This window comes from Cariama cristata, unplaced genomic scaffold (genome assembly GCF_000690535.1).
Source record: "Cariama cristata isolate BGI_N322 unplaced genomic scaffold, ASM69053v1 scaffold8365, whole genome shotgun sequence".
Classification (NCBI taxonomy): Eukaryota; Metazoa; Chordata; class Aves; order Cariamiformes; family Cariamidae; genus Cariama; species Cariama cristata.
The window spans coordinates 25-22,487 of NW_009619215.1; the positions used below are offsets into that span (position 1 = coordinate 25).

The following is a 22,463-nucleotide window of genomic DNA, read 5'->3' on the forward strand; positions in this document are numbered from 1 at the left end:
ACCAGGTCGTTAAATACGGCAACGGAATCTCACAGACCTGGTGCAAAAACCTGAAGGTGCATGCGTATCTTCGGGCAGAAATGGGAAGGGTTAAATTGCCTAAATATGTGGCTACTGTGAGGTCTCTAATAATAATCCAGGTCTATTAATATTTAGTTCACAGTAATTGTGACCGAGTCTTCATGGCTGCTATCTGCATTTTATATGTTGCATGTCTATAATTAATAGGTATTTTATAAGCATCAGCTCTTTGTCCGGCAGTACTAATACCTTACTCTCTGCAATGCATGTCTGAACTCAGCATGTTCTGGGAAGTATTTTGATGATAGACACTACTGGCAGTCCATTTTTTCAGGCAAGCCAAAAATTTACTGTTATCTAATAGATCTAAAAGTTACCTCAAGCCTAGAGATAACATAGAGCTGTCAGCAGGGCCATCAGAAGCCTCCCTCCCTCCTCAGTCCCACTGCAGGTAGAAGAGAAGGGTGCAGGGTTTCTCCTTTTCTGCCAGTCCTGCCTCTTTCTCCATGCTTATTACTGGAACATAATATTTAACTGTAAGGACTGCAGAGAGAGATCTGGCTTCAAAATGCAAAGCCCCAAGACTTCACTCGTGCTGATTCAAGTGTTTGCCAAAATTATCAAAGATTAAAAGGAAATGGTTTAGCATGGAACTAAATGTGTAAAAAATTTTTCCCATATCCAAACACAGTAGTTCAAAGTCCAACACATTTTATGTCATCACGGTTGTCTGCACTCTCTTTAATCCTTACCCCTCTTGAGGAGGACTCCCATCGTCTCATCATTCAGCAGATGTTTGGTGAACACATTTAAACATTTTCTTTACCTGCTCTTTCTAGTGTCCAAGATGAGGCAGTGGACAAAAGCACCTTTAAGGAATGCAACCAGATTGCTTTTTACAGGTAAAGAGAAGAAATTTGGTGTAAGAGGGTTTTTTAAAACTAGTAATATTAAAAGGTACAGGAAGTAGTTACAGATTGATTTTTAATCACAGCAAGTCTGCTACTTTCAGGATTTATCTTTCAAAGCGAGCGTTCCACTCACCAGTCAGCAAGCCATAATCAGCGTATTTTAAAAGGTGGACATCCAAAACCTTTTCTGTTAAAATTCAAAAGTCAGTCCTCGCATCTGACAAAGGCCCAGCAATATTTTGACTATAGGTACACTCAGACACAGGTTGTTTTCTTGATGTGGCTATTTCTTAAATATCCGTAATTCAAAACAATGGAATTCTCAATAGAAACCATTAGTCTGTGACAGTAGCATATAGGGTGACAGTCCTGTTGAACAACTACCTTGGCCAGTGTTCAGCATCAGATCTAAATTCTAGCTCACTAGTCTCTTAAAGCTAACCTTAAGCTAAGTGATCCTTCTCATCCTGTTTCTAACTGACATACATCTCCTCCACCTTTTTTTCCTCCCATCCTCCATTATCTTCTATTCCATGGTGCCTGAGTGAAAGGAATGATTGCCCAGTGTTATGCCAATTAGTCACTGACGTACTGGGTTACAGTTTCAGATATTAATTTCTGTTCTTGTGCTGGTTTTGACTGGGGTAGAATTAATTTTCTTCACAGTAGCTGGTATGGGACTATGTTTTGGATCTGTACTGGAAGCAGTGTTGATAATTCAGGGATGTTTTAGTTACTGCTGAGCAGGGCTTACACAGAGTCAAGGCCTTTTCTGCTCCTCACCCCACCCCACCAGTGAGTGGGCTGGGGGTGCACAAGGAGTTGGGATGTCCCAAGGGATATCCCATACCATATGGCGTTGTGCTCAGCAATAAATTAGGGGGAAGGTGGGCTGGGGGACTGCTGCTCAGGGACTAGCTGGGCAATTGTTTTCATTTGCATCACTTGTCTTTCTTGGGTTTTATTTCTCTCTCTTTGTTATTTTCCTTTTCATTACAATTTTTTAAATTATTACTATTACTATATTTTCTTTTATTTCAATTATTAAACTATTCTTATCTCAACCCACAAGTTTTACCCTTCCCATTCTCTTCCCCCCATCCTGCTGGGGGGCGGAGTGAGCGAGCGGCTGTGTAGTGCTTAGTTGCTGGCTGGGGTTAAACCATGACAGTTCTGCGGGAAATTATGTTCAGAAAACCCCAAATAACATTTTGACAGTGTGAGCAGGACTCCTTCCTCTTTTCACACCAGCTCTTTCTAGCCTGCCACCATTTTAACTGAACACATTTAATTTCTCAGCAGGAGGTTACCACACATTGGCAAGCATCAGATCCTATCTGCTCTGCTTTTAAAAGAAATCCTTTATCTGATTGCTCACATTTGTGCAATATCTATTTGCAAGGGAACAAAGTCAGTTTACTAACAAAGAATCTTCCCTTTAAGGTAGCCTCCAAGACACTTATCTTCAACTAGTTCATAAAACCTGGGCTTAGCAAGAAGCATTCTACAAACAGTCAAAAGAGCCTCTGTTTCAGGGTCTCTGTCCTACAAACATCATCAGGGCCAAAAGTTGTTGTCAAAACTGTATAGTCAGCAGGCTTGTTGAAAAACAATTTCCTCAGTGCATATTCAGGAGGTTACAAATTGCAAGCATATACTGCTTCATCACCACAGAACGTAGAAGCTGTTCACTGGGGGCTTGCAAACCAAGCAGGGGTATATGACAGAAAATGAAAAACAGATTAGTCAGCTGAAATTTCTGGAGTCATGGGAAAAAGAAGAATGTAACAGGATAACTGAGAATTTAGTTGGACACTTGAATTAAGACTATTATTGTTTAAAAAAACCCTATAGAGTGGTGATGGGTGACCAAACCCCTCTAACATCTCATTCATAAACATGTATGTGTGCTCAGAACTATATTCCTTCTTTTTCCTCTTGACTTGAAGCATTAATAATAATTATATTTGAAAAAATTCAAGAAAAAAATACTAAGTAAACATTTCTAACAATATTATGTTCCTCTGTGTGACATAAGTCACAACAATTAGGGAGACAAAAAAATAATTTTCTGTCTTGGCAGGCGTCAGAAATGTCTACATCCTGGAAAATCCTTGTATCGAGCATTGTTGGATTCCGTCACATTAAGTGATGAGAATGTCAAATTCCAAATTATTCATGAGGATAATAAGGTGAGATGCCACCTAGCATAAGAGGGTGCTTACAGAAAAAGCAGTGAATATTATCAACAAGTCTGATAAGATTTGCAAATTTTAAGATTCTTCAGTGGTAGATATTTAAGATATGGTGCAAAGTATCAGCCTAAAGATGTCCTTAGCAGTCAGTATTTATTTGACAGCTTGACACTGTTCAAGGAGAACAGGTATTTTGAGGAACTTAAAAAAAAAATCTTTAATGACTTTATGAAAACTCTGAATATAATTTTTTTATCTGAAAAAAATGTTTTTAATTCACAGTTTTCTCCACTATTCCAAAACAATTAATTCTTTTTCTGTAATGGAATAAGAGCACTTATGTTCCAGCACCTCCTAACCGTACCTTTGTATTCCTATGTTTGCTGAAAGGCAGTTTTTCGGGAAAAAGAAGTCTTTTTCACATTTAAGAAGACAGCCAGAAAGAGGAGTGTCTTCTTTTTCTCTGATTTAACAGTGTAGCAGCTAGCACATTCACTCAGGGAATAGGCAACCTAACCTGTCCTCAGATTATGGGAGTTTGGAACTACAGCTCTCTTCCATGCTCTAAGCATCCCACTATGTAGATACTCTGCATAAATGGGTTTTCTGCCTCTCTTGTTAATCATGACCTTCTTTGCAGTCAGCACAGAAAAAGGAGCCTACTTTTTGTCTAGATGTTAAGGTAGATGAAAGACTAAAGGCTCTGTGGCTTCCTGGATTATTCAGGGTTTATACAAAGATGGCATAATGTAAAATATTTGCTAGGAAGCAGGATCTGGAACTCCAAATGAATCTTTTCTCTCTTGACTACTCCCCCTCTGGTATTATGACTCTTTCATTCTTTCAGGCCTTTGAAGAGAATATGGCTGATTGGCTTCCAGGTAGAGGGAAAAGATGTCAGGCCAAAATTCTTCAGCCAGTTTTGTGTCTCACGGGGGAGAGATTAAGAAAGGAAAATACAGAAAAAAATCAGACTTGTGATGTAGGTTCCTTCATGGAAGAAAAATGAGTCATTTTGTATGAGCTAGAAGAGAGTGACTTCCCAGTTTGTTGAACTCTAAAACAGCAGTGGGTGGGGCAGTATTATGCATTTTCTTCAGGTGTCTTTCTGACATAGTTCATCAGTGTCAGCACCACTGTGAATACTAGTGAACAGAGAGCACTGACATTTTTACAAAAAGCCCACATCTCAGTAACTGTTTCCCACTCCTGCATTGACAGCACAGTAGTGAAATTGTCCAAACTTTGAGACTAGTGTATACTACCCCTGTTTTCCATGCTGCTTGTGGGCAGAGCTGCAAAATGCTAGGCATGAGAGACTTGAAGATAACGAGTCCACTTAAAAACAGTTACTTCTTGAAAGGGGAGAAGTAGAGTTAGCTGGTGTAAATCTGTATGGATGATGATTGTTGCTCAGCAATGCTAAAGAACATTACATCAGAAAGCAGGCATGTTTTTTTCCAGACAGTGAATGTTTGGTGATGTTGAGTTGAAAAGTAAGTTGGTATTTTTTATCACTACCAGTTTATCTGTTGGTTTGCTCCCAGGTTCTTCTACAAGTAGAAATTTGTGAAATAGAAAGCAATATTTTCAGGCTTAAAATTGATGAGGCATCTCCTCTCAGAGCAAGATACAAAGTTCCTGATGTTCTTATAAAGGAACCTACCACCCAGAGGTAAGTGGTGGGAAGATGATTTAGCACCTTAGTAACGTATACATCTTAATTTGCAAGAGTTTTCCCTTCTCCCTCATTTGTGCTACACTACAGTTGTCTGTCTACAAGACAGAGTTGTTACAAGAAGAGAAAATAAAAATGCATGTGGTTTATTTACTTTTAAAAATCAATGTTAAATATGTAGGAGAAATTGTTGTCATGTACATAAGAAACTTGAGGCTATTTGACCCAATCAGAAAATAGCCTACTTGTTATGATGCATCATTTTTACCTAAGGCATTACCTGTTAATGTGAAAGGAATGCAAAATCTGGATAGTTTTCACAGCAGTTCTGTAGCCACCTGTTGCACTGCGCAGTGAACCCTGAACACAGCATGTGTTTCTGGCATTCTTTGCCTCCACATTAGCCTTGAGGTTTTTATAATGTGTGTGGATATTCTCAGCCTATCTTTTGTTTCAAATCGTTATTTAGTTACAGTGGATTTCACATGCTGGTGATTCATATAAAGCTGCTGTTCTTTTCATTTGCCAGAGTCTTCATATCCCAGAAGGAGGCAGGTATTTTGGTGCTGTCGAGTGTTAGTGAGGACTACAAACTTCAAGTCACGGCAAACCCCTTCCAGGTTGAGCTGCAGTCCAAGGGTGAGACTGTTCTGAGCATGAATTCCAATGGGTTGTTATATTTTGAGCACCTACAACCACCTCCCAGTGATAGGTACAGTATCTGTCTATCGCATCATAGTATGTACTGCTTGTGCTGTAGCTGGAGATAAAAAATTCTATGGAATTGCAATTTCTGTGATAAAAGCTCTTACGCACTGAAATCGGTCTTCTCTTTTGCTTCATACTAGTAAGTACAATGGTGAGGTTTTAACTAAGAAATTCTAAATCAAATAACTGCAGACTCTTTTAATCCCTTGCAGCAGCCATGTGCAAAATGCTAACCTCATGTAATGACCAATTGTGTAAAACACTCAAGTATCCTGGTATTCCTTGTCTTTCTTGGGAATGAGTGATGGTAGTATGATAAGGGTATTAGTTTTGCCTCCTTTTATGACTGAAGTTACTCTTTAGGTAAGTTTTATTTACCATATAAGCTCTTGAAGTAGGTTTTGTTCAACTTACAATGTGCCATATAGCTGCAAGACTGTACAGGTCAATCCCACTGCAAAGTGCTGGAAGGATAAGAAACCACATTACAGGACATGTCATGACTAGAAAAAGAGCATAGCAAGCATCTTTCCTAGAGAGCGTTATTTCAAAAATCATAGTTAACAGAGAGCCCTTAACAGAGAATGACAAAGAAGTGAGGACCTTCTGTGTGGGTAAAACGCTGATGCAGATAGAAATAAATGTGAAAGGCCAAGAAGACAACCTAACTCAAATTTGGAGTGAAGGTTATTTTAAGACATTGAATATTAAAATGATTTGCCAGTTAGAGGTCTCAAATATGATATCAATTTTCAGAATAGTCAAGCACTAAAACTCTCATATAATGTATAAGGGAATGCATAATGCTATATGAATTTTCTGTTTGAAATCCTTCCTTACATTAACAATAAACTGTTTATTTCTATGTATTTGTTTTCACTAGAAAACCTACAGCAGAAAACAAGGAGGCAGCACATGATTCCTCTAAGGTAACCTATGCTTACTGCAATTCCAGCATGAATATTTTCTGGAGAAAAGAATTAGAATCCACATGTTCATTTCTTCTGGTACTATGTTTACAAACATAGTCTAACCACTTTCCAGTGAATTTCAAAAAGGACCTGGTATTTCATATTGAGATATTTTGCAAATTCATAGTTGAACAAATGTTTGTGTGTTTTACCAGGGCTGTAGAAGCCATCAGTCAGGTAGATCTAGCTCAAAAATGTTTTTTCCGTGGCCTTTTTGTTTAGAATTTCTTTCTCTTTTGTTCTCTCATTTCATTTGGAGTAGATGTGTAAAAGGGAGCTTTGTGGCGATATTTGGTCATTTTCAAATTCCCTGTTCACTGCGAAGGGAATTTCAAAAGAATGAGCCCTGTTTTATAACAGTCCAAAAATATGCCTGCACGTACACTCATGCTTAATACAGAAGATTCTTTCTGAAAAAAGACCAGGTCCTGGCAGTGCATAAAGGCACATACCAGTTTTCTCAGGAGGCTGAGTTATGTCTGTGATATAATTTTAGCGTCCTGTAGAGCAGATGGCTGCTTACTTCACCATCCTGTTATAAATGGCAGGAGCTATGCTGCCTTCAGCATACTTCTGTCTGAACTCTTGAGTTCTGCCAGGGAGCATGCTTGCTTTGGGGGAGTCAAACGGCTGCAAGAGGCTGTGTCTGCTTATTCTGGGATGAATGTAGAAAAGAAAACCAGGGAAGGCGCTGCAAAAAGTGGAAATTCTAGGACAACAAATGGCAGGGCACAAGGCTCAAAATTTGAAGGAGGCTGGAAGTATCAGTTACACACACAGGACTCCAGAGAGCCTGGAGAGTTTTTTTGTTGTCTGACCCTTACTGTTTAGGGGACTGGGTTGGTTTCTGTTTGCACAGGTTTTCCTGTTTGGTTCCATCCATGCAATCTTTGCATTTAATAATCGTGTTCAACATTCAGAAGGAAGCCACTTTATACAGTGAGAACTATCATTCACTGGATCAGCCTCCCCAGGGACGTGGTAGAGTCCCCATCACTGGAGATTTTCAAGATGCAACTGGGCAGGGTGCTAGATAATCTCATCTAGGCTTCTTTTCCCATGAAAGGTTGGACCAGATGACCTTTTGAGGTCCATTCCAATCTGGGCTATTCTATCATTCTACGATTCTATCCAAGACCTCAGGTGTTACCTCTACGCTGTGGCAGAGTGCATGTGTGCTCCACTACCACGTCAGTTCTTCAGTGTAAATTCCTGCAGCAGGATCCGAATTGTGTTTTGGATTTATTTATATTAACCATATTTGGCAAAAAAGCAGTTAACAATGTACAAATCTCGTGAATAAACACATTTTTCTTAGAAATACATGGTGTGAGCAGTTGCATTTGCTAGGCTTAGCTATTTCTGTTTATGCAGGAAAAACAAGAGGATCTAGGTCTCTGGGAAGAGAAATTTGGCAGATTCTTAGACATCAAATCTCATGGTAAGTCTCAGTCTAGTTCTGAAAACAGCTTTACTGCTTTGTATATACCTGTGTTCATTAATATTTCTGTCCTCTTTCTGTTTAGCTGCTTAATGTTCATCAATGTCTCGCTCACTCCTTTTAACTTGCCTGTCAGAGATCAGTGATGGGTAACAAATTTGACAAAAGTACTGAAAATATTCATTAGATTTCTGTTAAGGAGGGAACACATTAAATGTGACCAATTTCCTCAGCTCACTGTGTACCATTTCTGACACTGCATAATCCTGTCTGCGTTGGCTGACTGGTATATAATGCATTATTTCCTTTTTATTTTCTTTTTTAGTATTAGCACATATCATTGAGTTCACTTGTAGTTTTTCTCATGACGTATCAGAAATCATGATATCTAAGCATTAATAATTGTCACAGAGAAACTCTTTTTAAGTGGGGGACTACAAAAGAAAACACTGAGCAGTCTTAAGGGATAAGGAAAAGGTTATAGAAACATGTAGGTCAGTAGCTCAAATACAATTTAAATTATTAATTACCAAAATTTATGACTATCTGCTGTCTGGCCAGTTGTATTCTACGTTAATTGAGTGGGTTAACTTTACCCATTACCACTATCATGCAGACTTTTATAGCAACCAGCACTACCCAGCAGCTGCAGTAGGGAGAGGGAAGTCTGAAAGAGCTTCCTTTTGGTGACAGGAGCTTCTTCAGTTCACAGTCAAAACACAGAGGGACAGGAAGCTGTTGCCCTTGTTGTTCATGCTGTATCTGATGTATTAGGCCAGCATCATGTTTTTCTCTTTCTCTGTGTTGGAGGAAGAAAGTCCATATGGTCAGGTTCTGATCCTGAAGCCACTGCTTGTCAGTCTACAGGATCTCTGGTCACCTGCCAAAAGTTGCTCTGGATTCAGTTATGTGACAAGATGATATCACTGGCAGTGACTCTTGTGCATGCTACTCCCCTGGCTGAGGCTGAAGAGAAGAGCAGTAGAAAACAGGCAACTCTGACCCTAAAGTCCACTCTGCTGTACCACTGTGCTGCAAAGCTTGGCTTGTAGGTACTGGGATAGAAACAGGAGATAATTTTAAGCAGTTTCGCTACAGAATAAAGAATTGACCCGCTATTACATGTATTTTTTTTTCTATTAAAATGATTCATTTTATCTTCTTAGGCAGATCAAAATCAGAATAAATACGATATAATCTGTTTAAAACATTACCTCTATAGTAGAGAGGTAATAACTAAAGTGAAGTTGAAAGCAAGTCTGAAAAAGCTAATTATTAAGAGCCGCGTTCTAGTATTTTTTTTCAGTTAGGTTGCTCTGCTCTGTTGCTTTCAGCTAAGGCTCAGGATGGACCTCTGTGGTCTTCTCTTTTAATGTTATTCCCACAGGTCCTAGTTCTGTAGGCCTGGACTTCTCTTTACATGGATTTGACCATGTTTATGGAATACCACAACGCACAGAAGCACTTCTTCTCAAAAACACCAGGTAAAGATGGCAGATTGCTAGTGAAAGCAGTATCATTTTTGTAGAAGAGAGTTACAACATTGTCTTAATAATTTAATGCAGACAACAGCTTGAGATAGATATATTATATAGTGCATATTTTAGTTTAATGTTACAGCAAACTGAATCATAGCCCCTGTCCATGTGGAGTAAGTTGTTCTGCTTTCCGTTTCCACTCTGCAATTTCATGAATGATGCCTTCTGTTCTCTCAATTTTACATGCAGGTTTTTTTCTGAATTGCAGGATTGGTCATGTTTAAGCAGAACTCTTAAAAGAGCAACTCCATGGGAGGATGGGAGAGTTAAGAATTCATATTTTAGGACTTAGAGCAAATGAAGTTATCTCACTGGCAGCAAAAATGTTTGATTCGGATAGCTAGGACCAAAGCAAAGAAGCAGTAATCTAGGCTGTCCACATTTCAACTTTGGGTGCTGAACAAAAGACCATAATACAGAGTGTTCACTGAGTTTAGTGGAATGGCAATAGAGCCAAAATTGGCCTAGTGCAGGATGCTTACGTATAACAAAAACATCTGTTTGTTTGTCTTAGTGATGGTGATGCCTACCGGCTTTATAATTTGGATGTCTTCGGCCACAAGATACATGACAAAATAGGCATTTATGGTTCAGTGCCCCTTCTTTTAGCACACAAACCTAACAGAACTTCAGGGATCTTCTGGCTGAACTCTTCGGAAACGCTGGTGGATATTAGTACAAAGGCGGTAGCTGAGGTGAGAGTTGCTTACTTTACTCAGAATTTAATAATGAAAGAAAACACTCCAGAGCAGGATCAAGAGGAACATAACAATGTTACTGGAGATTTACCTTTTGCTCCCTAATGAAGAATTGTCAGTCTTTTCCTCCTGTCCTCCATACTGCTAAAGTTGTTGTATTAAACCAGTGAAAAGAACAACGAGATGACTCCTTTCAAGAGTCATGTTATAGAACTTGTATCTTAACAGGTCTACAGGAGAAGGCAGAGAGGAAATATGTAACGTTGGAGCTGAAAAAAATCTGCTCCAGTGGATGTGGCAGGCAGGACAAAAATCTTAACAATGTCTTGGATTTCAGGAATTTTTCTGAGTTTTTGAATTCCTGGAATTGCCACACATTTCTGCTTAGCAGGCTCATTCTTCTGTGGAATGTAATTGACTTCCAAGAAACATACAATGTTCAGGAAAAGAACTCACTCAGCTCTTGAAACACAAACATATGAATTCTGTTAAAATTGAAACAGAAAAAAAATCTTGCTTTATTCCAGCACTTCATTATGTGGTTAAAATTATTAATTTTCTTTTTTACTTATGATATAGTTATAGATATTACTCAAAGACCCTGCAGAAAATGCATAGTCTTTAATTACAGAAAAGCTTTAATTACTTTGCCCCTCATTACCCATTTTTCCTCATTAACTATTACTCTATTTTGTATAAGCAGTATGCAAGGTAAAGGATTTGTGAAGGATATATAAGAAACATTCAGTGTGTATTCCTAATATCTGCCAGGTATGTGTTAGTGAATTTTGTGGGTTTCCATCTTTGCTCCTTCATTGAACAAGAGTTTGATAGAGAGATTCACTTTTACCTTGGTTTCCTTCAAAGCACACGCCGTCTGGATCTGCTGCAGGGACTGCTAAGCAGAGAGCAGTGCCTCTAACCGATGTGCGCTGGATGTCAGAAAGCGGGATCATTGATGTTTTCCTCCTGATGGGACCCACTGCATTTGATGTCTTCAAGCAGTTTGCACAACTGACAGGTACTAACTCACGTAATTGGAGTCAGTATGGCACATTTCCGTGGGAGATTCTCTGAGGAACACGCTGTACCCTACAGTGGGTTAATATTTACCTAACCTGTTGTGTGCAGGAGGCCAGTTGTTCCCAAACTGCAGCTGGTAGAGCAAATGGTGGTGCTTTGTGAAGACAGGCCTCCATCCTTGTTTTCTGTAGCATTTGCAGTTGGTCAAACTTGACCCTAATTGAGAAGCCAGCATAATTACTGCTATCTGAAACTGCTCCCGTAGATGGAGAGAGGAGACACAGGGGGCTGGAACTGCCAGTCAGTATCAAGACATGCCACCTTATAATGGGAGAAGACTGAAGTTATGGAGTAATATATCCTGGAGAGTAGAGAAAGAAGATAGGTAACTGTCCAACTGTCCATTAGGGGAGGAAGCAGAGATGGCATGCAGATACAGGAAAGGAAAAAAGCAAGAGGCTCAGAAAGAGACTTAAAAAAATAGAGGCAAAAGGACTAACATTTTATAAAAGCAAAATTCTTTATGTACTAAAGAGAATTAAAAGCACAGAAACATCCCTGGAAGTTCTTTGGTGTGTTACCAGTGATTGCTGCATGGATATTACGGAGAGAATGTGGTTCAGCTGAACAGGAATAGGAAAGTAGCCAGATTGCAAGAGGATCTCATCAAGCAGAAATGCATGCTGAGGAAATCTTCCCAGGGCCCTTTTGCCATATGCATACATACATACATGTTTTCTAATTTAAAAAATTCCTAACAATTGCAATTCCATGGTTCTCCTTGTACTGCAGCACCTGTGGGCCTGTTTACACTACTCAGGTTCAAGCAGTAAGAGGAATTGCATTCTACTGATTAAAATCTATTTAATTGTTTGCATTAATGACAGTTAAGATAATCTAGAATATTTTTACATTAGAGAAAATTAAAGAATAAAATTATATTGGTTACTGTGATAACACTTCAGCATCATGGAACAGCAAGTTCCTTCTCACTCTTGTATTATCGTTACAGCCCTCTGCTCTTTCTGGCTGTTGAGCTCATTGTAATGTTTGTTATTTCAAGAGTTCCGTCACTTTGGTATGAAGAATGTGCTCTAGAGTCAACTTAGGCCAGCATCCCTCGCTCCAGACAGATACATATTAATCATGTTAACTTTTCTAGAGTCTCTAGATAAAATCCTGAAGGGCATTAACAGTGTTATCTTCATTCATGTACTCTTCCTAGGCACTCAAGCCCTGCCTCCCCTTTTTTCTCTGGGTTACCATCAGTGCCGGTGGAATTATGAGGATGAGCAAGATGTCAAGGCGGTAGATGGTGGCTTTGATGAACATGACATTCCTTATGATGTGATATGGCTGGACATAGAGCACACAGATGGCAAGAGGTATTTTACTTGGGACAAAGAGAAATTCCAGAACCCCAGAAAGATGCAAGAGTATCTCAGGAAGAAAAAACGCAAGGTAAAGAATATAGCAGGAAGAAATAAACTATTTCTTTGTAGCGTGAAGCTACCCAGTCTAGCTTTAGCCAAGGTATTTCAGATCCTGCAAACAGTTTAACTACAACAGAGTAAATTAGACTGTGTTGCAGTCTGGTGATGCTTCCAGTGCACACACTATCTTGTTTGATTCAGCTCCTCGTGCCATTTTATTGTTTTGTAGTTTATTCTGTATCCTGACCATCAGGCTAAATTTGACCCATGTGAAGCTCCATCTTTCAGAACCAGCCCAGTGCGGTCCTTGATGGGCACAGTAGCAAATTTTTCTGTTCAACATGAGCTTTCACAATTGGTAGTTGCTGTCCTTGCTTCCGCTTTCCTTTGTGTTGATAATACTTTTTATTTTCTACTTATACTAACTGAGATTTGTCCTTTATGTTGCTATGATTACTTACCATAAACTAAATGTTTTTTCTTTCTGGTGAAGTCCTGGTATGATGTGCAGTCTGTTAGCTTAGTTAGTTGTTATTTCTGCTTTTACAGCTAAAATATTTTCCTTGGAATTATAGAGGTATTAAAATGTAGACAATTAATATCTAAAAGTTGTAGAATTGCTTAATACTTGATCTTTGCCAAAAATCAGTGAAGAGGGGACTGTTGAAATAGCATTCAAGTTTTATAATCTCTTAGCCATAACAGCAAGGCAATTAATGGCAGCAGAAAGTAACTGCAAAATACAATACGTGGATGTTTAAAAAAATTAGAAACTTCTGTTGCTGCTGTATGCTATACAGACTAAAATATATTTAGATGTCTTAAGGCAAACGATTTTAAGCAGGGACATGAACATGGAAGTCCGATATTTTCCCATTCACAAAATACAGCAGTGAATTAAACATAGTGTTTGTAGGGGTTGGGGTACTTGCTTTTATCTGAAACAATGTTTTTTGGCCCTTGTTTCAGAGAGGTCAGCATGAGTTAATGCCCTCCTTGTAATGAGATATTATACATAAGTCTAGCACAGTATATACAAGAACTGGTAACTGCTTTCTAAAATTAGTGACACAGCTACCTCCTTTACCAGAAGTGAAATCATTATCTGCCTTTTATCAAAAGTGAACTCTTAGTGTTTTATTCAGTACAGTTGATGCTAATGATGCATTTTATTTTCTTATCCTGGCAGCTTGTCATCATTGTAGATCCCCACATTAAGGTTGATCCCACGTATCCCCTGTATTCACAGGCAAAAGGCAAGGGATATTTTGTGAAAGACAGAAATGGGCAAGATTTTGAAGGCATCTGTTGGCCAGGTAAAAAAAAAAAACACTCTGTCTCTACATTTCAAGCTGTTTATTTTAAAAAAATTGCAGAATGGTTTAATTGGGACCCATGGAAGTGGAATTAAGTTCTTATGTTCCTTGCATTTTTTGTAAATATTCATAATTTTAAATACTTGTGGTTTCTTTGGCACAGTCATGTTTTAATTGCCTCAGCTGTACAACTTCCTCTGTTATGTCTGTTGGATCTGCAGATAGTCCCAGTGCCTAGAACTAAAAAAGTTGGATTTGTTGATCAGAACAGCCATCCCTCTTTCCATCTTGTCTTGGGTAACAGAAATGCAGTCTGGTCTGTTGCAGTGAGCACAGCTTATGTAGGCTGGATGAAGTTAAGTGAACCCTGATACTAAAGACTTTGATTCAATCATAATATAGTGATTTGACATGTTGTTTTTTTATGTGGAAATCTCATTGTGGGGAAGCAAAGGAGGTTGTCCCCCTTCTTTACAGACAGAAAGCCCAAAATCCTGGCAAAGGAATGAATATGAGAAAAATCAAGGGCATATTACAACTTCTAGTAGCATGGCAGGATGTAGTTATGCAGCTTCTCAGCGACACTTTCCTGTTTGAGCTCAAAATACCAGACATGCTCTCTCTCCCTGGCTTCCCATTCACATCTGAACATATTTCACACTGCTCGCCATCATCCTTAAATGGTGCTGAGCTTCAGACCTCCAGAATCTACGTGTGTTGGCCTGCAGAACATGGCAAGGGGTGTACTGAATTCCAAGTCAGCCTGGAATTTGCTCTTGAGCTTTTGTTTCAGAAACAGTAGCGACTACATTATTGCTGCCCATTGTGGAAAGCATCCTAGCTTTAGGCCGCTGTATTTAGGTGCAAAGACAATACATGCTTGCTCTTAAAATCGAGTAAATAATTGGGATCTCCCACATCCACAGGTTCCTCTTGTTACCTGGATTTCACCAATCCTGAAGTGCGCAAATGGTATGCAGATCAATTTGCCTTCAAAACATACAAGGTATGTATTTATTTGCTTTGATCTACATATCCGAGAAAGCCTGAAAATGGGGAAAAGAGGGAAGATAAACTACTGGCTAAGGCTTTTTTAGCTGTATTATCATAATGTAGAGGAAAATATCTTGATAAGTTGAAGTATCATAGAAGGATTTTTCTCCATGGACTTGTCTGTGCTAAGAAGGTTGGAATCCATATGCCACCAGTGAACCCGCTCACTTAGTTGCAGCGGTAGGATGGACAAGCTACAGGCATTTTAGCAACCCATAATCTAACACAGCTGCTGCAATTCCAGCTTTTATGACCATGATAGCACACAAGGAGCAATGTGAGAGTGCTCTCTCATAGTTCATGGTCACTTCACTCTGGCCTTCCTTCCAGCACTCCTGCCTACTGCTGAAAGTGTCTGAATGAATGCTGCTGGGCACCTCTAGTTCCACCACTGCTGGGCACTAAAGTTTTTAATTTCAATAGGGTTGTAGAAACCACTCTCCTAGTAGGCATGCGGAGTAGACATCTCCCATGCTGCTCTTCCTCTCCAGTTTTTCTCTTCTGACTTTCTCTGATTTTGTCCTCATGGCTATTTAATACTTCTCTATTCCCTGCCTCTTTTCCCTCACCAGAAGACAGGAATAGCAAGTAGCTACTGAGTTTTGTAAGAATTGCAAAAATCAAGTGGGCTTGTAGGCTGCTACCTTGACCAGAAGGGCCACCAAGAAAGGCAAGATGAATGACTGGCAGCTTTCAAGTGACCACAGGAGTAAAATTACCATGTCTTGCTTTGCTGCTGCTGTTTCTACTCATACTCCAGACTGGTCTGACACCCACCAGAGATAAACACACTAAGTCACAGCAATGGCTCTGTTACGTCCTAATTGCAAGCCTGTGTCATAGGGATCCACTAATATCCTTTTTGTATGGAATGACATGAATGAGCCTTCAGTCTTCAAAGGGGCGGAACTAACAATGCAGAAAGATGCCGTGCACTACAACAACTGGGAGCATCGGGAAGTACACAACCTCTATGGATTCTACCAGGTAGAGTATCTGGAGACAGAAACCAGCAGTTATTCTCACGGAGTATGTCTAATGTGGTAATTTATACAGTAGTAGGTATTCCGTAACCTCCATCAAGGACTGACACTCTGCTGCGCTGGATATTGTTATAAGTGAAATAAACTCTGTGATTGGTCACAAGAAAATGTGACAACATCCATGCCTTTCTACCATAAGAATGTAAATGACATTGACTGTGACTACGCGATATTAATAATTTTTTTTGTTTAAGTATATTCTAGTAAAGAAAGTGTTGCTTTAATAATACGTATTATTTGTGGCTACAGATTTCTTAATTTTCCTACCTTGGAAGGGCTAAAAAGGCAGTGTAGCAAATATCCTAATTATAGAGTTTGTCTTCCTGACTTTTATATTCATGATTTTCAGCAAATGGCAACTGCAGAAGGACTCATCAGACGTTCTTCAGGAAAAGAGAGACCATTTGTCCTCACACGATCTTTCTTTGCTGGGTCACAGAAGTATGGTAAGTAAGGACTAGCTGGATGCCTTCCGTGCTGCTTTGTTCTATTAAGTTTGATGTGTAGTAGTTAAGACTAGAGAGGACAGAAATTATCTTAGAAATACTGACATGGTGAGCTCATAAGAGTGCAAGTGATTAAAAAAATCAGGAGAGGCTGGCAAAGTGTGTACAAGTTAAAGGCAGAATAACAACCTGTGTTCTATGACAAACCACTACCTGCTTTTATTGCGTATTTCAGAAGCAGACGTATGTAAAGAAAAAAAGTTGCAATGAACAGTTCACCAGTAGTTCATGACCATTCTTGTCTTCTTTCCTTAACTGCAAGCATAAACTGAAGCATACGCCCAACTTTCCTGTGTAATGCTGAAACTGGGTATTTCCAGGGGCGGTGTGGACTGGAGACAACACGGCAGAGTGGGGTTACTTGAAAATATCCATTCCAATGCTTCTCACCATCAGCATGGCAGGGATTTCATTCTGTGGAGGTAAGGTGTTTAGCTGGAGTTGCTCACTATGCATAAATCACTGGTGCTACCACCAAGCTTGTATCCCAAGATAGACTTCAACACAGATGGTTGAAAGCTCAACAGTCCAGTGCATTTCCAGCTAGTTTCACAGATTAGTCTGGTTTCAGAAGCCAAGAACCTGGCTTTCACCATCATTTCTCCACTAACTCTTATGTAGTGTTTGCGTTCCATCTGGAGCAGCGGTCCTCAGGTGATGTTCCATAGCATCAGTGTGACAGTCCTCTGTCATTGGGAAAGACACTCACTCAGCCTCCAAAGGCTCTCTTGAGATTTTTTTTTTTTAAAGGATAACTTGTTACACCAGTTTTCCACTCTTATTTGGACAAGCTGCTGCCTAACGGCAGAACTGCAAGCATACTGTGAAATGCATGGATTTATACACTTGGAATGTTTGTTAGAGAAGAACTTCACCCTTTTCACAATAATTTCCAAAAATGTGTATTTTTATTTGTCTGCGCAATATCTAGCTGATGTGGGAGGGTTTATTGGAGATCCAGAACCAGAATTACTTGTTCGCTGGTATCAGGCTGGAGCCTACCAGCCCTTCTTCAGAGGTCATTCTAACATGGAGAGCAAACGGCGAGAACCGTGGCTCTTTGGGGAGAAGAACACCCAGATCATCAGGGAAGCCATTAGACAGCGCTACGTCCTCCTGCCATACTTATACACACTGTTCTATCGGGCACACACAGCGGCTGAACCAGTTATGAGGTAAGAGCATAAGTCAGGAGGTTTAGTGATTATCTTCAGGAAGTTACTTGGAGGAGGGAAGTTAAATTACCATCTCTTACTTTTGTGATTACTTATTTAAATATTTAAAAAGAAAAAACACATGAAAATTACTAAATTCTATTTTCATGCATTCTGAAAGCTTTGGTAGGGTTCTCAGAGGAAAAATTATATGTTTTGGGATTTTTTTTTCCCAAATGACACCTGGAACACACTAATTCAATAAACACTGCACAGTCTTTAAATATGTTTTTAAAGTATTGTGGACTCTAGACTTCTTGTCATGATAAAGAACGTTATATAGTATTCCAATCCACACTTAAACCAGTGCTTGATGGACTCTGAACTTGCTGGACTAAAAACAAAGGCCATTTTGCCCCTCGGGAAATTATTCGTTACTGCTGAATTGTTACTGTTATAAAAGCTTATTTTATATTAATAATTTGATCATTTATCTCTGCAGTATGTCATGTAATTTTTCTTTTAGTAGAGAATCTAATAATCTAGAACAGAAATGAAATTAGAAAATAAACTTTTGGTCTGCTACTCTCTAACCTCTAAGAAAGTGCCTTGGTGGAACTCAATGCAGCAATCCTTTCAGCAAGAGATGAATGTTATTCATCATCCTGGTATTGCTGTGTCTTTGAGGTTGCACTAGAACTGTCCTTTTGCACCACATTTACCTTTACTTACTGTTATACAAATATGATACATCTCCTAAGTTTTAAAACATAAGCGTCTTTTTGACAAGGGTTGAGTGGTTTGAGTTTTGAAGATGATTTGCATTACAGACATAGTGTGAGCATCTCTCTTCACGTGTTTAGGCGTACATGCCCCTGTTGTATGCACTAACATAGACAGTGGGTTTCTGTCTTTCTTTAAATAAAGCTTATGTTGACATGTGCACTGCCCACAATATTAAATAAAACTTCAATTATGTTAAATTTGCTACAGTAGGTACAGAATTAGAGAGGAAGCATGGTATTTTTCTCACTGAGACAAGCAGAACGGAAAATGTGTCTCATTAGCAAGCACATGAGCCACAGGGCTGCAGTGAACAAGTGGATGCCTATGAGTGAGCAGGTGAGCCAGGCTTTTTGTGTAAGGAAACCCAGACCCTGTCTCTGAATGAGCTATTGTTGTCATAATCTCTCAGACTTCAGATATACAACTCCTGTTCTGTAACCAGATGGTTATTGCACTGCTCTCTTTTGAGAAAGACTGAAAATGAACTTTTGGTGCAGGTTTTTCAGTTGTGACCAGGAGGAGACACGCTATAAAAGCATCAGTGAGCTGCTAAGAACAGGAAGGACTGTGCAGCAGGGCTCGCTCATCAGGTGTCAGCAGTGCTGGTAGACTGTGACAGAAAGGCTCATCCATCTCTCCTTTGCTAGAAGGGAAGTATATGTAGTGCAAGTCTGCAAGGAAGAAGGCAAGAGGGAGGAAAGTAAGGCTGCAGGAGGCCAAACCATAGGTATATTGAAGTGTCTTAACCCATGTTGTACTGAGAACTCTCATCAGTGACTCAAAACGGGTACTTTAAGGCACAGAAGAGGACCTTACCCTATCTTCAGTTCTTGATAGCTGTACCTTGTAAAGATAGGGAGAAAATGGAGCCTGAAAATGCCAGAAGACCTTGAACAGGCTGATGAGAGAGAAGAAGCTAACTGAATCCCACTATCTTTCTTTCTACAGGCCTCTCTGGGTAGAGTTTCCAGGGAAAATAGAAACTTTCGGTGTGGAAAATGAGTACATGCTGGGTAAGCAGGTGTCTTCTAATTCTCTGGAATTTGAGTTAAATATTTTTCAGGTGATATATGTCATGAGTGTCACATGACAAAGAGAAAACATGAAAACTCTGCCCAAGACTTCTAAAAATTATATTGTAACCAAGTCTAGAACTTGAGACCTCTTTAAGGGACCCGGTTTTAACAGCACTTCAAAAATCGGGGTCATATGAGATGCAAAAACTGAGTTCAGTCTCACTAGTCACTTTGAAAAAATGTGGTCGGTTTTGACCTGAAACATGGAAGTTCACTGTAACAGCTAAGACCACAGACTGCTTCGGAAACGACAGTAGCAAACAACTACCATCCAAAGCTGATATTTTTTTTTTTTTTACTCTGATGTGGCTGGCTGCTGAAGTCAATTTTCTCAGAAATTAAACCTAAGAGATGAGTGTGTTTGTGTAAAGCACATTCAGCCTATACAGGAAGAGACAATGAGAGGGGAATGTTTCATTTCATTATTTTATTTTGTTACCTCTGGCCTCAAGAGTGCCTACTACTGTCTTACAAATAAAGGAACATTCACTTCTCATGCAAAAGTCTGACCAAGGTAGGCAGGACACGGCAGCAAAGCTAAGTGTGGTGAAGCAGAGCATTTCAGAGGACTCTGGAAATTCAGCTTGGACAGTGGACACCAGTGGGCAAGGAAGGAAGAAGTCTATCAAACTGCACAGTCTATATACATTAACGTTTGGGTTTTTTTTTGAAGTAAAGAAGAGTCATCCCCAGTGCAATAAGCTTAAGCAGATTTTTGTTGTTTGTTTTTACAAGGACATTCCTGTCTTCCACTCTTTTGGTTAGAAAAGCAGATTTTTTTGTTCAACCAAAGAGCAAACAGGCAATCATCTCTTAGACTATTAGCCACCCAGAAGTGTCTCCAAGCTGGTGGGGATACAGTACAGCCCAGCTGCATACCAGTGCCATAACAGAACAAGACCCAAGCAGCCATCAGCTCCCTACACATGCCTTTTTTTCCAGTAGAAAGTGAACCTAAGTGTATGGCATGCCCAAGCAAGCCCCTAAAGTGGCTATGGGAGGTTGACAACCCCAGAGCACACAGCTTCTGCTCCGATGAGATGCAGCCTTGAGGACCACAGCCATGTTTATGTTTTTCTCCAGGAAATGCTTTGTTGGTGCATCCAGTCACAGAGCAAGAAGCCAAGGCAGTGAGTGTTCTGCTTCCAGGGTCAGAGGAGGTAAGGGTGAATATGGAGCCGCTCAGTCCGAATAAGTATTTTATACAGCAACCTTCCAGCTCCCCATCTCATAACTGCTGAGCATTGCCACTGTGCCAAGTGCTGGCCGGCCATTCTATGTCGCTCTGAACGTTCCTTCCCATCCTGGTACTTCGCGTGCTTGGCTCATAGTATATTTACTTTCTAGCTTTTCCAAGAGCTGCTGCACAAATCTCAAGTCTCCTATATTTATATCTCCCCTCAAGGCTTGCTGCTTCTCATGGAACACCAAAAAACAGCTTCACTAAATTGTCAATTCCCTTTTTTCATGTATTTCTCTTTGCATTAAACTTCCCTCTTTATGTGGAAGAAAAGGGATCTTTGAAGAAAGGTCATAAGGAAATCAGAGGGAAGCTGGGGGGAGGGAAAATTCTAACAAGGAAATGCGAGCCTCAGTAGCCTGGGATCTATGTAGCAAAGCGTTTGACATATACAGAGATCAGTTCCTCTCTGAAGTAAAGTTATTTATCCACAGGATGGCAATGTGATCCACTCCTACACGGAGCGTTTGGCTGCAGCAGCTGAGAGGAGGAGGAAGGGAAAGAATTTGGGGATAATGGATACTAAGGGAAAGCCTGAGACTCTATAGAGGGATGAGAGGAAAGACGGCAGCAAAGGGGAGCGTGTGAGACCATGCAGAGCCTTGTGACTCCACTAATGCACCTGAGGACACTTAGAATTCTTCTCAATATAAGGAGAAAAACAGACTAGGTTCTCCAAAACAATTAAGAAAAATATTTTTATCATGATCTCTGTGGGAGTTGACTGTCTGGCACTCTAAAGCAGTTGAACCTGCTGATAAGTGTGGTGGCTAGGATGTTTCAGATGTAGCTGGTTTTTATGACCTGTTGTTAGCAACTTTGTTGTTAATTTTCATTTCGATATAAATATGCTTATTCTGGAACTCAGCATTTCTAGATAAAAAAAAAAGAGAAAGTTATTTCATTGTTTTGCACTCCCAGATGCTTTAAGACATACAAGATGTTATGCAAACTGTAGAAAAGATCAGCTTATTTTTGTGCTTCAGGTATGAGAATTTATTCTTCCCATCCAGAAGGTCCTTTAATTTAAAAAGTAAGTGCTATTTCTTGCACAAAAAAAAGTTGTTAGGAATAGTGACAGTAGGGTTAAGCAGAAGAGTAACTGCATCTGCACAGGGAACAGATCTTGCCTTATATGTCATGCTCATTCTTTTTCCATTTTTCCTAGATTTGGTATGATTTCAGAAAATTTAAACGAATGGAAGATCCAGGCATTCTGAAGATCCCAGTAACACTGGAGAATGTATGTTTTTGTTTTAAAATACAACTTCCATTGAGCAGAAAAAAAAGCAAATAGGCTTTTGTTTTATCAGCATTCAAAATCAGAAAAGTGACATTTCAATTTCCTGGTCAGAATGTAATCTAAAATAGCTTTTGTAGAGAAGAAAAATCCCGTCTCTTTTGTTGTTAGATGGAACACTAATGTGTCGCGGTGGTAAAGAAAAGTGAGATGCTGTAAGGGCGACTTCTCCAAGCAAAGATATTTCGCTTGTACACATACAGGAGGATTACTACTATTCCCATTGTTATTTGAATAGTTTTCTTTATGTGCTTGTGGTAAAAGTTTATTTCTGAGCTTTGATTAGGAGCAAGCTTCAGTTATCCCTGTTCCAAGTTAAAATTATATGATCAGAGTATACAAACTTTCTACCCTGTTTTGGTTTGGTTCCCC

At 39.6% G+C, this 22,463-nt stretch overlaps 1 protein-coding gene across 1 annotated transcript in view; it reads left to right on the top strand.

Moving 5' to 3' along the window:
* Positions 1–855: 855 nt before the first annotated feature.
* Positions 856–22,463, top strand: part of GANC (glucosidase, alpha; neutral C) — a gene marked incomplete at its 5' end in the record, with an annotated part of 25,100 nt that continues 3,492 nt past the window's right edge. The window contains 19 exons of the mRNA XM_009701151.1: positions 856–923; positions 3,016–3,124; positions 4,675–4,802; positions 5,335–5,517; positions 6,397–6,442; positions 7,859–7,925; positions 9,313–9,409; positions 9,978–10,158; positions 11,029–11,182; positions 12,410–12,645; positions 13,807–13,933; positions 14,860–14,939; positions 15,830–15,973; positions 16,379–16,475; positions 16,856–16,957; positions 17,467–17,710; positions 19,424–19,488; positions 20,635–20,711; positions 21,960–22,036. Of these exons, the coding sequence (XP_009699453.1) occupies positions 856–923; positions 3,016–3,124; positions 4,675–4,802; positions 5,335–5,517; positions 6,397–6,442; positions 7,859–7,925; positions 9,313–9,409; positions 9,978–10,158; positions 11,029–11,182; positions 12,410–12,645; positions 13,807–13,933; positions 14,860–14,939; positions 15,830–15,973; positions 16,379–16,475; positions 16,856–16,957; positions 17,467–17,710; positions 19,424–19,488; positions 20,635–20,711; positions 21,960–22,036 (2,282 nt within the window). The remainder of the gene's footprint in view (positions 924–3,015; positions 3,125–4,674; positions 4,803–5,334; positions 5,518–6,396; positions 6,443–7,858; positions 7,926–9,312; positions 9,410–9,977; positions 10,159–11,028; positions 11,183–12,409; positions 12,646–13,806; positions 13,934–14,859; positions 14,940–15,829; positions 15,974–16,378; positions 16,476–16,855; positions 16,958–17,466; positions 17,711–19,423; positions 19,489–20,634; positions 20,712–21,959; positions 22,037–22,463) is intronic.